The sequence below is a fragment of the Corylus avellana genome, chromosome ca4 (assembly GCF_901000735.1).
Source record: "Corylus avellana chromosome ca4, CavTom2PMs-1.0".
NCBI lineage: Eukaryota > Viridiplantae > Streptophyta > Magnoliopsida > Fagales > Betulaceae > Corylus > Corylus avellana.
In genome coordinates, this window is record NC_081544.1 from 25,267,002 (window position 1) to 25,279,435 (window position 12,434).

At 34.7% G+C, this 12,434-nt stretch overlaps 2 protein-coding genes across 2 annotated transcripts; one reads left to right on the plus strand and one right to left on the minus strand.

The window, feature by feature from the left end:
* Positions 1–5,581: 5,581 nt before the first annotated feature.
* On the plus strand, positions 5,582–6,183 carry LOC132179562 (ethylene-responsive transcription factor ERF096). The gene has a single exon (XM_059592302.1). The coding sequence runs from the start codon at positions 5,582–5,584 to the stop codon at positions 6,023–6,025; it is 444 nt and encodes a 147-aa protein (XP_059448285.1). The 3' UTR covers positions 6,026–6,183.
* Positions 6,184–7,281: 1,098 nt separating this feature from the next.
* Positions 7,282–10,153, minus strand: LOC132179741 (ethylene-responsive transcription factor ERF098). The gene is made up of 2 exons (XM_059592507.1): positions 9,673–10,153; positions 7,282–7,323 (listed from the first exon to the last, which is right to left on the minus strand). The coding sequence occupies exon 1, from the start codon at positions 10,151–10,153 to the stop codon at positions 9,680–9,682; it is 474 nt and encodes a 157-aa protein (XP_059448490.1). The 3' UTR covers positions 7,282–7,323; positions 9,673–9,679.
* Between the last annotated feature and the right edge of the window lie 2,281 nt (positions 10,154–12,434).

Consider the following 12,434-nt stretch of genomic DNA (forward strand, 5'->3'; position numbering starts at 1 on the left):
CATGCCAAATTATGTAAATTTTTGTGCTACTCATTCTGCGTTTATTTTGACTTTTTATTTTTATTTTTTTTATTGTAAAACAAAATATGTTGTAGGCATGCTCATGGGAAAGCTTCAAGTGAGTTTTGATATAGCATCTTAATTAGGATATCACTTAACCCCAAACCTTAAACTTATAAGTTTGAACCCAATGATATCATATCAATTATTTGTTATTATGAAGATTTCTTTTCCTCTCACGTGAGTCTAACACTACATTAGCTATATATACTACGATTGAATTGTTTTATTATAATAATTTTCGAAGATAATTCGTGAGATGCACTATATCTTGCTTCAACTACAAGGATTCCACATCATGGATTGATTTTTATCTATGCATGCATCATTCTTACTTTAATTTTGAAAGGGACAACCATTATCCACCTTGCTAGATGCACAATATCACCATTGACTTATTATGTAGGATTGAACTCTTTATTAGTACATGTGGTTTGACACAAAATCAAACAAACCTCTCTATTTAGAAAGTATCATAGATGAAATCCGTAGATGTTTGATAAATGTAATTGGTTCTTTAATTTATATTCTGTCTAATAATTTAATGGTATGCCACGTCAAGTCCTATCACAATCTGACTAGTGTTTCATACACCATGATTAATAAACATCACAAACACCATATGTGTATTTAAAATTATGTCAACGTCACATCGAGTTGAAAAATTATCTAAACAAAAAATTAACCCTAAATTCATTTACCTTTTCTTGATTTCCCTTTTCTCTCACAGATCGCCCAAACACTTTTGAACCCTACATTCTTCACAAAATCTTTTAAACCCTAAGTTTCCCCCAAACTTTTAGCTGATTCTGCTCATTTGCGTACGGATAAGAAGCAAGAAAGTTGGTCATTAGAGCCCATTTCCAAAAAGACATTAAACCCTATTACATAACTTATATGATTTCCGAAACCTATTAGTGACAATATAAGTGCTGCCTCTGATACATTAGTGACACCAATCGTCGAAAATCTGATTTCATATATTTATTTATTGATTTTAAAAAACTATTAGCGTTGATGATCGTCACTAATATTATTACACACAAGTCGTTATGGCTTTCATATATTTATAAACTGATTTTAGAAACCTCTTAGCGACAACATAGCTATTGTCACTTGTCGTCTCTAATATTTTTTCATGATATTTTTTCCACCCGGACATTACTATTGGCGATGAGATGTTGCTAAAATATTGGCAACACTCGTATTTGTCGTCATTGATATGGATATTAATTGTGACAACTGTTATGGTCGCTAAATGTCATTGCTAATAGACGAGATATCAGTTACAAACTTGACGTTGTTGCCAATAGGTTTTTTTTTTTTTGGGTGTGAAATTAGCGACAAATACAAAATGTGGTCATTGATAATTTAATTGTTAAAGGCCAAATTTCTTGTGGTGCCCCTAGGGGTGTTCGCGAGCGAATTCGAGATCGGCTTGTAGAAGCTCGACTTTTTTTTTTAACATTAATTCTCTCTCTCTCTCTCTCTCTCTCTCTCTCTCTCTCCCTGTCTTTCCATTCTGATTCTTTGTTGCTCGTCTTCTTCACCCAAACAAAAACAAACTTTTTCCACTTAGTCATGATGAGAGAGAGAGAGAGAGAGAGAGAGAGAGAGATATATCAATCATTAAAAAGACCCAGATTAAATTAGAGCAAACCCAAATGAAAGGAAGAAGAATCAAGCAAAAACTATTGAAGAATCAAACAGACCCAAACACTTTGGATCACTACCTGTCTGGTGAACGAGAGTGAGAGAGTGGGAAATGAGAGTTGGTGGTGGAAGATGCGCTGTGACTGGTGAGGGAGATTGAGAGAGACGTTGAAACAATTTTTTTTTTTTTTTTTTGTAGGGGGCATTGTTTCACTGCAGTCTGAATACAACCTGTTAACTTGTCCTACATTACTAAGAAAGCACCAATCCCCAAGTTTGCTTATCTATAAAATGATGCATATCATTTCTCTTCGAAACCAAGTGTCTTGTTGTAGTGACTAAAGCTCCATACTCGACTAGCCAAACTAAGGAAATGTTCATATGCAAGCTGGCTTCTTGAGCCGTTTAAGAGTACTTGAAGTTTAAATTTAATTATATATATAAAAAAAGGAAAAATTACAGTTTATCCCCCCAAAGTTGTCACCGATTTGCAATTTCGCCTCCAAAGTTTCAATTTTTGCAATCCACCCCCTTAAAGTTTCAATTTTTTTCAACTATTGGTTGTGGTTTTCCCAAAATGCCCCCATCCCTACCTTCTCTTCTCTGCCTACCTTATCTTCTCCATGCCAAACCGATCGATTTGCTATTGGTCAACAAGAAACGAGAATGAGTGAGAAGGGTCTTGCAGGAAGAGGCAAAGCAAGTCTTGGGAAGAAGGTGTTTTTGTTTCTATGTTCCCCTGTTCATTTGAACGAATGATTCTTGGATTCTTCGGCAACGACAGAAAAGATTGATCCCTCTCCTGCAACGACAGAGAAGATTAATTTATCGGAATTGATGGTTGATTTATCTTAATAGATGTTAGAATCATATGTTCGATCATTCACATTGTACTGGGTTGTGATAAATTTGAGAATTTTTTTGAATTATGGTTGTTTATGCGTGAAATGTAAGGACTTCGGTTCTTGGATTTAATTGTTTCAATTGTTTCAATTTGGTAGTTCCATTGTCGTTTCCAAGGTGTTTCGGGATTGAATCTAGCCAAAATCCCAACAGTTTTGTGAGATTTGGGCCATTTGGCCAAGGAAAGATCAATCTTCTTCCTTTTGGAGGCAACGGCGAGGGAGAGGGGCAACAACAGTGTGGAGGCAACCCGTGACATAAATTATTAAGAAACCAGATGGGTATGCTTCAAATCTTAAGAAAAACAATATCTGATAGAAAAGCAGACAGAATCCGAAAATATTGGACGAATTTGTGAAGGAAATGATACACTAACAAAATTTGAAGACAGTAGCAACGAAAGTGGCACAGAGATTGAGAGAATCTACTATTGAATCTCTAAAGAGCTTGCAGTGCACCAGAACATGGAGGGAGAAGCATGGGAGATTTGTAATGGAAGAGATTCGGAGGTGGTTGACAGCAGAATGTGGAAAATAATATTCGGGGGGCATTTTCGGTACTAAAACACCTTAAGTGATCACGTGCGTCGCACGTGATCACTGTTCCGTCAGTCAAAGTGGTTTTGACTGACGGAATGGCTGAATTAAAAAAATTGAAACTTTAAGGGAGTGGGTTGCAAAAATTGAAACTTTGGAGGCAAAATTGCAAATCGGTGACAACTTTGGGGAGGTAAACTGTAATTTTCTCATAAAAAAATTAAATATAAGAGCCAGCTCGCGCGAGTTAGCTCAGCTTGACTTATTATGAGCTCGAGCTCAAGTAATTGGCTCGTCCTTGAGTTCGGCTCGAGCTCGAATAAAATTTAAACAAGTTGAGTCCGAACAAAGGAAACTCGCTCAAGCTCGACTCGTTTATACGTGCACCCTTTAATTCAAAAACTTAAACCTACTGGTTTGGACTCATTTCTATTATATGAATGGCCCTATTTTTATGATTGCTACGTACATATTGAACTTAATCATTCAAACTCAAACTCAAACTCACACGTATATACTAAAAAAAAAAACCAAAAAAAAAAAAAAACACTAAAAAGTAGCAAAAAATGATAATCGAGTATAGATGAAATGAACGACATTGAACTTTTGGCCAAGAATAAAGGCAAATGCTGTCTCAGTGAACGGAGTTATAAATTAGATCGTCAAGTACACTCACCACTTTTGAAATTATCAAATCTTTGAGCACCATCTTCCCTTCTGGTCCTTTGTTTTATCTTCTTCTTTTATCTTTTTTTGCCTAGGATCTTGTTCGATCGTTGAATATGGATATAATTATTATATGCAATTTTCATTTGACTTCTCTTTCAAATCTGAATATTTTTAACTTTTTTTTCAACTTTTTTGTTTTTTTTGAGACTAGCTAATCTAAGTTGACGAGTCAAATTGGCTACCTTTCACATTAGCAATGCTATTTAATTAACTGTTATATAGTCATGGGTCAACACTTGTACATAAAAAAAAAATAATAATAAAAATTAAAAACTGAATTTTCACTATCACGTCATTCCATTTGTATAACAAGCATATAATTATTCCATGTAAATATGAACAATGGAAGCATTATACTTGATAAATCTATAATTAGTATATGTAATTTTTATTTGACTTCTCTTGATCAAATCCGAATACTTTTAAAACACGATCTTTCAATTTTATTTATTTATTTTTTTTTTTTGTGAGACTAATCTTGGTTGACGAATCAAATTGGCTACCTTTTACATTGGTAATGCTATTTAATTGACTATTATATGACTGCTATACAGTCTTGAGTCATCACTTGTACGTAAAGAAAAAATAAAAATTAAAGAATTGATTTTTAACTATCATCACGTCATTCCATTTGTATAACAGTCATCTAATTATTCCATTTAAATGTGAACAAGGGAAGCATTATACTCGATAAACCTATAATTAAGCATATACAACAGACTACCTAGAAAAAATCATATATTCTTTTGACGAGTAAAATCTTAAAGTTAATTTTTTGTTAGTGTTATAAGATGCTTTTCATTATATAATTAATTAAGGTTAGCCAAGGGTTTTGTCCCCTTGATCATCCGTCCCTATAACATCATCAAAAATTCCGACGCTTACACCCTCCCGAATCAAATTCTGCTTCTGGATGATGGAATCCACAAAATTTAAAATGCTTACTTTTTTCTGCACTGACCCTTAATCGATTTAATATCATCAAATGGTACATCGATCTTGGACCACCAATATAATCACCTTCCTTCGACTATATATACTACTTACACGTACATATATAATATAAAGAATGGAGGATAACCTAATTAACAATTAAAAACACATCAAATTAAATTTTTTTTTTAAAAAAAAATCAATAAAAGTTTTAATTAGAAAAAAAAAATGATAACAAAGATTTAGTGAAATGGAGAAGAACTAAATTTTATAGATCTAATGGTACATATATTGTCACATAGTATATATAGTATTACGTCATTTTAAAAACTTTAATGCATGACTTGACATCATGCATATGTACACCGTTGGATACAACTAAACAAAAGATTAACCATAAAATCCACCGTCAATTGACCACCAATTTATGCACGTGTAGCATTAAGCCTATAGAACATTAGATGATGAAGTCCTTTTTCAACCCCTCTTTATCAAGCAAATAAATTATGCGTTTCTGTGGCGGCATATGAACAAAAAAGTAGGAAAAGAAGACGAAAGTGAAAGAAGGGGTTATAGGGTAAAGCCGCCATCGGCTTGACCGTCCAGATACACTGGACGCAAACTGGTCTTTACAGAAGCTTCTGTTGAAAACGTGCGAACAATAAAATATCAATCATGTCACTGGTTCTGCCACGTGGCTAAATTTTGAGAATCCCCCTGACCCATATAAAATGGCCATGTCCTAAAACACTAGTAGCCATGCAAACATGGATGAGGAGGAGAAGGGCATCGAGGAGAAGGAAGGAGGTGATCAGGTCAAATACCGCGGCGTACGGAGGAGGCCGTGGGGGAAGTTTGCAGCCGAGATTCGAGACTCGACTAGGCATGGGGCACGTGTGTGGCTTGGGACTTTTAATTCGGCGGAGGAGGCTGCTAGAGCATATGATCGAGCCGCTTACGCCATGAGGGGCTCTTTAGCCATTCTCAACTTTCCACATGAGTACCCTATGGGGAGTGATCGTCGTGGTGGTTCTTCCGCTCCTTCATCATCTTCTTCTTCTTCTTCTTCTTCTTCTTCCTCCTCAAGTCGTAGGAATGTGGAGAGTGCTAGAAGAGAGCATGGAAAACAAGTTTTCGAGTTTGAGTACTTTGATGATAAGTTGCTTGAGGAGCTTCTTGAAGACGAAGAGAAAAAGAACAAGAAAGGATGATGATCAACGCTTGTTCTTGTTATGAATAGTAGTGGCAAACTTCTTCTTCTTTTCTTTTTCTCCCTCTCTTTTATGCTTGAGTTTGGCCTCAATGAAAGTGGAGATTTATCAGTCTCTAAATGTTTGTGCTACAAATTTCTTCGCTGTCCTTTCACTCCTTGCCATACAATTTGATGTGCGTTCTTTTTTTTTTTGACAAAAATTCTCTCACTTCCAAGAAAAAAAAAAAAAAAAACTTCTTATTGAACAAACTGTGAGCTAGCTTTTTACTTGCAAATTATAGCTTTTTAATCCCACTAAGCGCTATCATTTGTAAAGCTGTGAAGTACACTTTACAAAGAAAATTTTGTTCAAGTGGTATTGTTTCATGTTGCCTAATTGGCTGCAATGACTATCTATAGATGCAATCGAAAACAGATCATCAATTACAGTTCTTCTATTTTGAAGCTTTAAAGCTTGGCATATAACTGTTACAACTCTCTACTAGTAAAACGTTGACGTATGCTTGTTGAACAGGTTGAATTGTTCCGAAACTTTATCTGCTTTAGGGGCTGCTTGGAAATGTTCCAACAAAGTAAATCACAGTAAAAAAACCAACCTGCCGGCCGCCTATTTTCTCTTATCTGCTTAATCTCAGGTTTCGGGATGAAACATCAACCAATCAGCAGCCAAGTCTCATAATCACATCTGTTTTGTGTTGTACATGTATCTTTTTCTTTTCTTTCATACTTTCATTTGATTGCATAAGGTATAGTTTCTCAATGGAATTATTGCACAACTCTCAAGATGTTCAGGAATTAATTCTCGTGAAGAAGTCGAGTGTGGTTAGAAAACCATGGGCTCCATTTATTATTTTTTATTGATGAGGAAGAAAAGTACAAACAAACAACACAGTTAGTTACAAAAAGCAGAAAACTACAGAATCCAAAATCTAAAGACCAAAATAAAATCCAATCTTGACTCGGCCACAGCTTTAGAAAGGATCCTCGAAAGTGGAGAAAGCAATCGAAATATTTTGGGCTCCATCTGTTAACCTAAACCTACTACATCTATATTTCAGCGTATTGGCATACATCTTGATCAGCTGCAAAATTCCATAAGCTTTATAAAGTGCAAGCGAAGAAGATGGATCGTGAGATATATCATAACGAGAAATGCTACACTGTCCAAAAGTTTTTCTCCCCTTTAATTAAGTCGCATAAAATCTAGGAGGAAATACACAACTTGAGAAATTTGAATTCAAACGCTTGAAGAAGTCTTTTAAAATAATCTGTAATAGACTTTGGCCTGCAAGGAATCTGTCCAACGAAGCCAAAACTTAGTTTAGAACCAAAATGGATGTGCTCAAATGCCATATAAAAGTAATCTGTAAGAGATGCTCATCTGAAGATGTCACTGTAATATTAGTGTGACGAAAAGGAGGTATATTGGAGTTGAATATTACATCAATATAACATTACTATAATCTAATGATCAATCATTTAATTTAGTATTCCTTATGATCATGATATGAAGTGTGAATCCTAATTTAACATGAACCGTGTAAAAGAAACTTTATCAAGTTCAAAGGTAAACATTTATTGACAAATTGATTCATAGGGTCCATAAAAAACAAAAAACATTTTACAAAAAAATCAGAAAGATATATGTCAAAAAAGAAAACATTATAGTCTCTGAGAAAACTTTGAAGAATCCATTGACCAAACATATTTATGGTATTCTAAATCCAAAGTCCCAATATGCCTAATTTTTTTTTTCTTTCTTGCTAGGGTATTGGAGGAGAAATTTGTTAAATATCAAGTTACTCACAAATCTAAAGACTAAGCAGCTTGAATTTATTGAAATTCAATTAAATGCGCACTAAGTTGATCATAGCTAGTGATCTGGGAGAAACTTTAGTTTATCTTAAATAAACATTTGATTTCTTTTGTGAATCAATTCAAGATTCAATAGGAAACCTCAAGTTATATATGCGACCTGTGGAGAATTGGTTTTGGAATTGAAGAATATTAAAAACTTAATTGCTATATTCGAGGTATCCCTTATAGTTTTAGTTTAAGGTATTTAGGGTTTCCATAATCAATTCATGCGGGTTATTTTTAGTTTAGTATCAATTTAGAAAATTTTCCTACTTATTTATTGATTAAGTTTTATGGAGCATAGGCCATAAAATTTTAAAAGGGAAATAATATATGGCTCTCGACATTAATTATTAGTTTTTGCATTTTCCATTTTTCCTGATAGGGTCCTAAGTTTTTTTTTTTTTAATGAATGAAACTTCACTAACACAAAACAAGCTCACACCACACTACAGCAATATTAGAGCTGGATCATCACCAAGGAAACAACAATACAACCAAATCTGTCAATAATACAACCAAAACTATCAATTAATCAAATCTGTCTAACGATACCAAAAGCTATCAATAATGCAAACACAATCTATCAATACAAGATATCAAGGGCAATACCCCAATTTGTACAGATTTCTACATTCACATCACTCTTTCTGAATTTTCCCTTTCCCCAAGTTGCAATCTTTTTTGGGAGAAAAAAAACAAAGGAGTTCTTCTTCTCATGATAGGCATCAAGTACCATTATGGTCTTCACCATATATACTTGTTCTTACTGTAATTTGCCTAGAAAGATTAATGAAGAAGATTCAGAGTATATATATGAAGAAGATATTACTTTTGGTCCCATGATCACCACGATTTCTATATCTTTTCGAATTTTCTTTATGATTAACTGTGCATGTTATCTTGAAAGTATATTTGGAGATCACGTTCTTGATCAACTTTCACTATCACTAATATCACATTAGCATTAAAGATTCTTAACCTTTATTCTCGCTGATTGGTTCATTTGAACAATCACCATCAACTGAATAAATTGAATGGCTTTTTGGTAAGATGCGTTCTAATCTTCTAATCTTCATACTGTTGCTTCAATCAAGTTTGTTAGCTAGCGTTGCTGCATTCTAGCTAGATTTCTCCACCAAATAACTCAATGATCCAAATATTTGTTCGCTTTGTCTGAACTCCAGTGAGAGCTAGATTGTTACTGAATATTGGATTTAGAAGAATTAAATTAATTAATGTGGCTCTTTTATTGTTGTTTCTTTCATGATCATCATCATCTACAAAATTTCCTCTCGGTAAAAACTCCATTCTACGCAAGAATGTTCCTTCAACAAGTTTAATGTCCTCCTTTTCATATTCAACACTCCCTGTGAGCTAAATAATCAACAAAACAAACATAAACTATACTTGTATAAAAATATCAGACAATCAATACCAATATCGGAGTTAATTATAACATTTAGATCAGTTCCTCCAAAGAGTCAAACCCTATATGCTTTTTCTCCGTATTACACTAAAAAAAATTCAAAACTGTTAATCAAAATATCAGAATGCTATATATATATTTAGTAATATGTTATACAATTTTCATACAATTCAAATAACGTAGTAGTAAAAACCAGCCTTTTGAATCAAAGAAGACTTGTATAAAGAAAAAAAAAATTAATGGCTGATTTTACTGTCACGTTATTCCAAACAAGTTGTATAGCAGCCTGTTAAATAGCATTTTTTAAGAACAAAAGCAATAGAGAAAGGGCTCAAATTTAACCTTGATTCATTCTTTACCTTCTCCTCAACCTTGCGTTCGCTTCCTCTTCTCCTCTTCTGATTCAAGAAGGTCCTCCAGCACCTTGTCATCCAAGTACTCAAACTCGAAAACTTGCCTTTCTTGTCCAGAAGATGAACTTGATCCCCTTTCGGAACTTCCACCAGGAGCTGAAGAAGAAGTAGTAGACCTTGAAAATGATGAAAATTGAGGAGGATGAGGAGGAGAGCCCATGACTTGTGGATAATACTCATTAGGGAAGTTAAGAATTGCAAGGTGACCCCTTAGGTTAAATGCAGCGCGATCATATGCCCTTGCTGCGTCTTCAGCTGTATCGAACGTCCCAAGCCACAGACGAGCACCATGCCTGGACGGGTCTCGAATCTCGGCCGCAAACTTCCCCCACGGCCTCCGCCGGACTCCCCGGTACCGGACTTCTTCCCTAGCCTTCTCTTCCGCCTCGTGCTTCTGATTGTCCTTTCCCTTGTGGGGCTCTTCCATGCTGGGCTTCTTTCTTTTTCTTTGTCTTTTTCTTTTTCCCTTTTTCTCTTAATTAATATTGAACGTAACCTTTTTGCTTTATTTCAAATTGATGAGATTTGAGTCTATTTTATAGGTGGGTCTGATTGTGTACGTGTGAGTCCTCCAGAACGTGGATTGACTTCGCGCGAATGTCTTTCTGGGAAGGTTCTCCGTGGTAGTGCAAAAATTCGATACCTCGACTAAATCCTTGATCAAATTCAAAAAAACTGGTGAATCTGTTTTTACCCGATAGGCATTTTTTTTTTTTTTTCTTTAAATGTATTCGGATTCTACTTTTTTTTGTACGTTTGAGAATAATATATAGATTTTGTTGCACTAGTAATAGTTTGACAGTAGTAATTTTATGCTGACTTTATAATTATTTGACTAATTATGAGCTATCATATCAATTTGTAAATAACATTTTTAGTAAAAGTTATTGTATCTATAACACTACTTTTACACTTATTGTACCGTGGGATGCACACATCTTGAAACCAATATCACAAAGAGATCATAAAAGTGTAACTTTAAGTAGCAAATCTCATTATCATCAGAATCAGAATAATTAATAGTAAAATTACTTATTAGGATATAATTGACCCTCTTTTCAAGTTTGGAGAAAACAACATGATCACTATTCTCACCCAAAAAACCATGTCCTTGTTGCAACAAGACATCTAGCCGAATTTTGCTAACTAGGGCTCGAAATGACTTAAGAGTTGGATCATGAGAATGTACGTTGAAGCCTAATTTTGCTAACTAGGACTCGAAATGACTTAAGAGTTGGATCATGAGAATGTACATTGAAGCCTAATTTTGCTAACTAGAACTCGAAATGACAGGCTGGGCTCACTCTCGATCGGCCCATCTTTGGAGATCATGAAAGTTTGGTCGCTCAAGAAAGAAGATGTTCATGCCTCAGGAAATTAAATGAAATATGTGTTGTTGTGTTAATGTTATTTGATTGCTTAATTATGCTGATTAATTAAAAACAAAATAAAAAAACCCTTTGTTCATGACTTGTTCTTTGGAGGTTGGTGGGGGGCTGATGTTCATTAAAGTGCATGAAGAGAGGGACGGGTTGACTACTAAATTTAATGTAAGTAAAAAAAAAAACATATACGATGAAAGGAGGGAAAAAAACACATACGATGAAAGGAGGGTTGGCCCACTGATTACATTTATATGTACGGGTACATACAAACAGATAATTAATAAATTAACCTTGGACGTAGCAAGAGGCTTCGGCAGTTGCCAGTTGCCAGTTGCCAGTTTGGGCTTAAAGCCAATGGGTGCCAAAGTCAAAGGGTAATTTTTGTACAACTTGACCGGACCAAAGCTAATGCCCACGCATGGGAAAACCTCACGTTGTTTGAAGGGCCAAGGCCCATGGCGACTGGCGTCCTTTAATAAGTGTCACGTAGTAGTATTTGTCCGCTCTCTGGGGCCGAAGGCCATTTTTAATGCACGTCCTGTACTTATCTGAACAAAATTCGATGCCAAATTTGAATACCTCCTGAGTCCTGAAGTGTGAACACATATTACTGTCAAAGTCATAGAGGAATTTGTTATCTCCTTCTTCTTCTTCCACTAATTTAATTAGCTTTCTCTTCTTTAACCAGTCATCTTATTCCTGCGACTTCAATCTATGTAAGATGAAATCGTAAGCACTTTTTCTTGTTTTCTCCAATTTTTTTTAAAGAGAAATCAAAGAACAATAATGCAAACATTTGGATAAAGGGGCATGGCAGAAAACTGGAAACAACATGCGCCAAGGAATTATAGTATAGTATAGGTCACACCCTACGTCACTACCTGGACAAGACATCAATATCGTGTCAATGATTCGGTCAATGGGGTATCTATCTAGCTATCTATTAACTCTATTCAAGTTTGAATACATAAGAAAAAAGATGAGTGTGGAATGCCCTAGAACATGATGACTGTACAGGACTGGTGTAATGGCAAACGTAATTTAGGGTTTAGCAGAAAAAAAGTAATGGCCTAAAATATAGGGAGATGTTGGTGTTTTCTCGGTCATAGTTGGATATTATTTAAAAATAAATTTAAAAAAAAAACACAAAACACAAAAGACAAAAATAAAAAAGAAACTCGACCTTATTTATCTCACTTGAATTTTAAAAAATAATATCCACCACTTAGAACACGAAAAACACATACCATTTCCCTATTTAGGAAAATAGTATGCGTTCTCCGAGAGTTTTTCTGGTCCTAGGTGAATATTATTTTCTAAAAA

What these genes read in the sequence shown, in the direction of transcription:
- LOC132179562 (XM_059592302.1), top strand. Translation starts at nt 5,582, where the DNA reads ATGGATGAGGAGGAGAAGGGCATCGAGGAGAAGGAAGGAGGTGATCAG.
- LOC132179741 (XM_059592507.1), bottom strand. Translation starts at nt 10,153, where the DNA reads ATGGAAGAGCCCCACAAGGGAAAGGACAATCAGAAGCACGAGGCGGAA.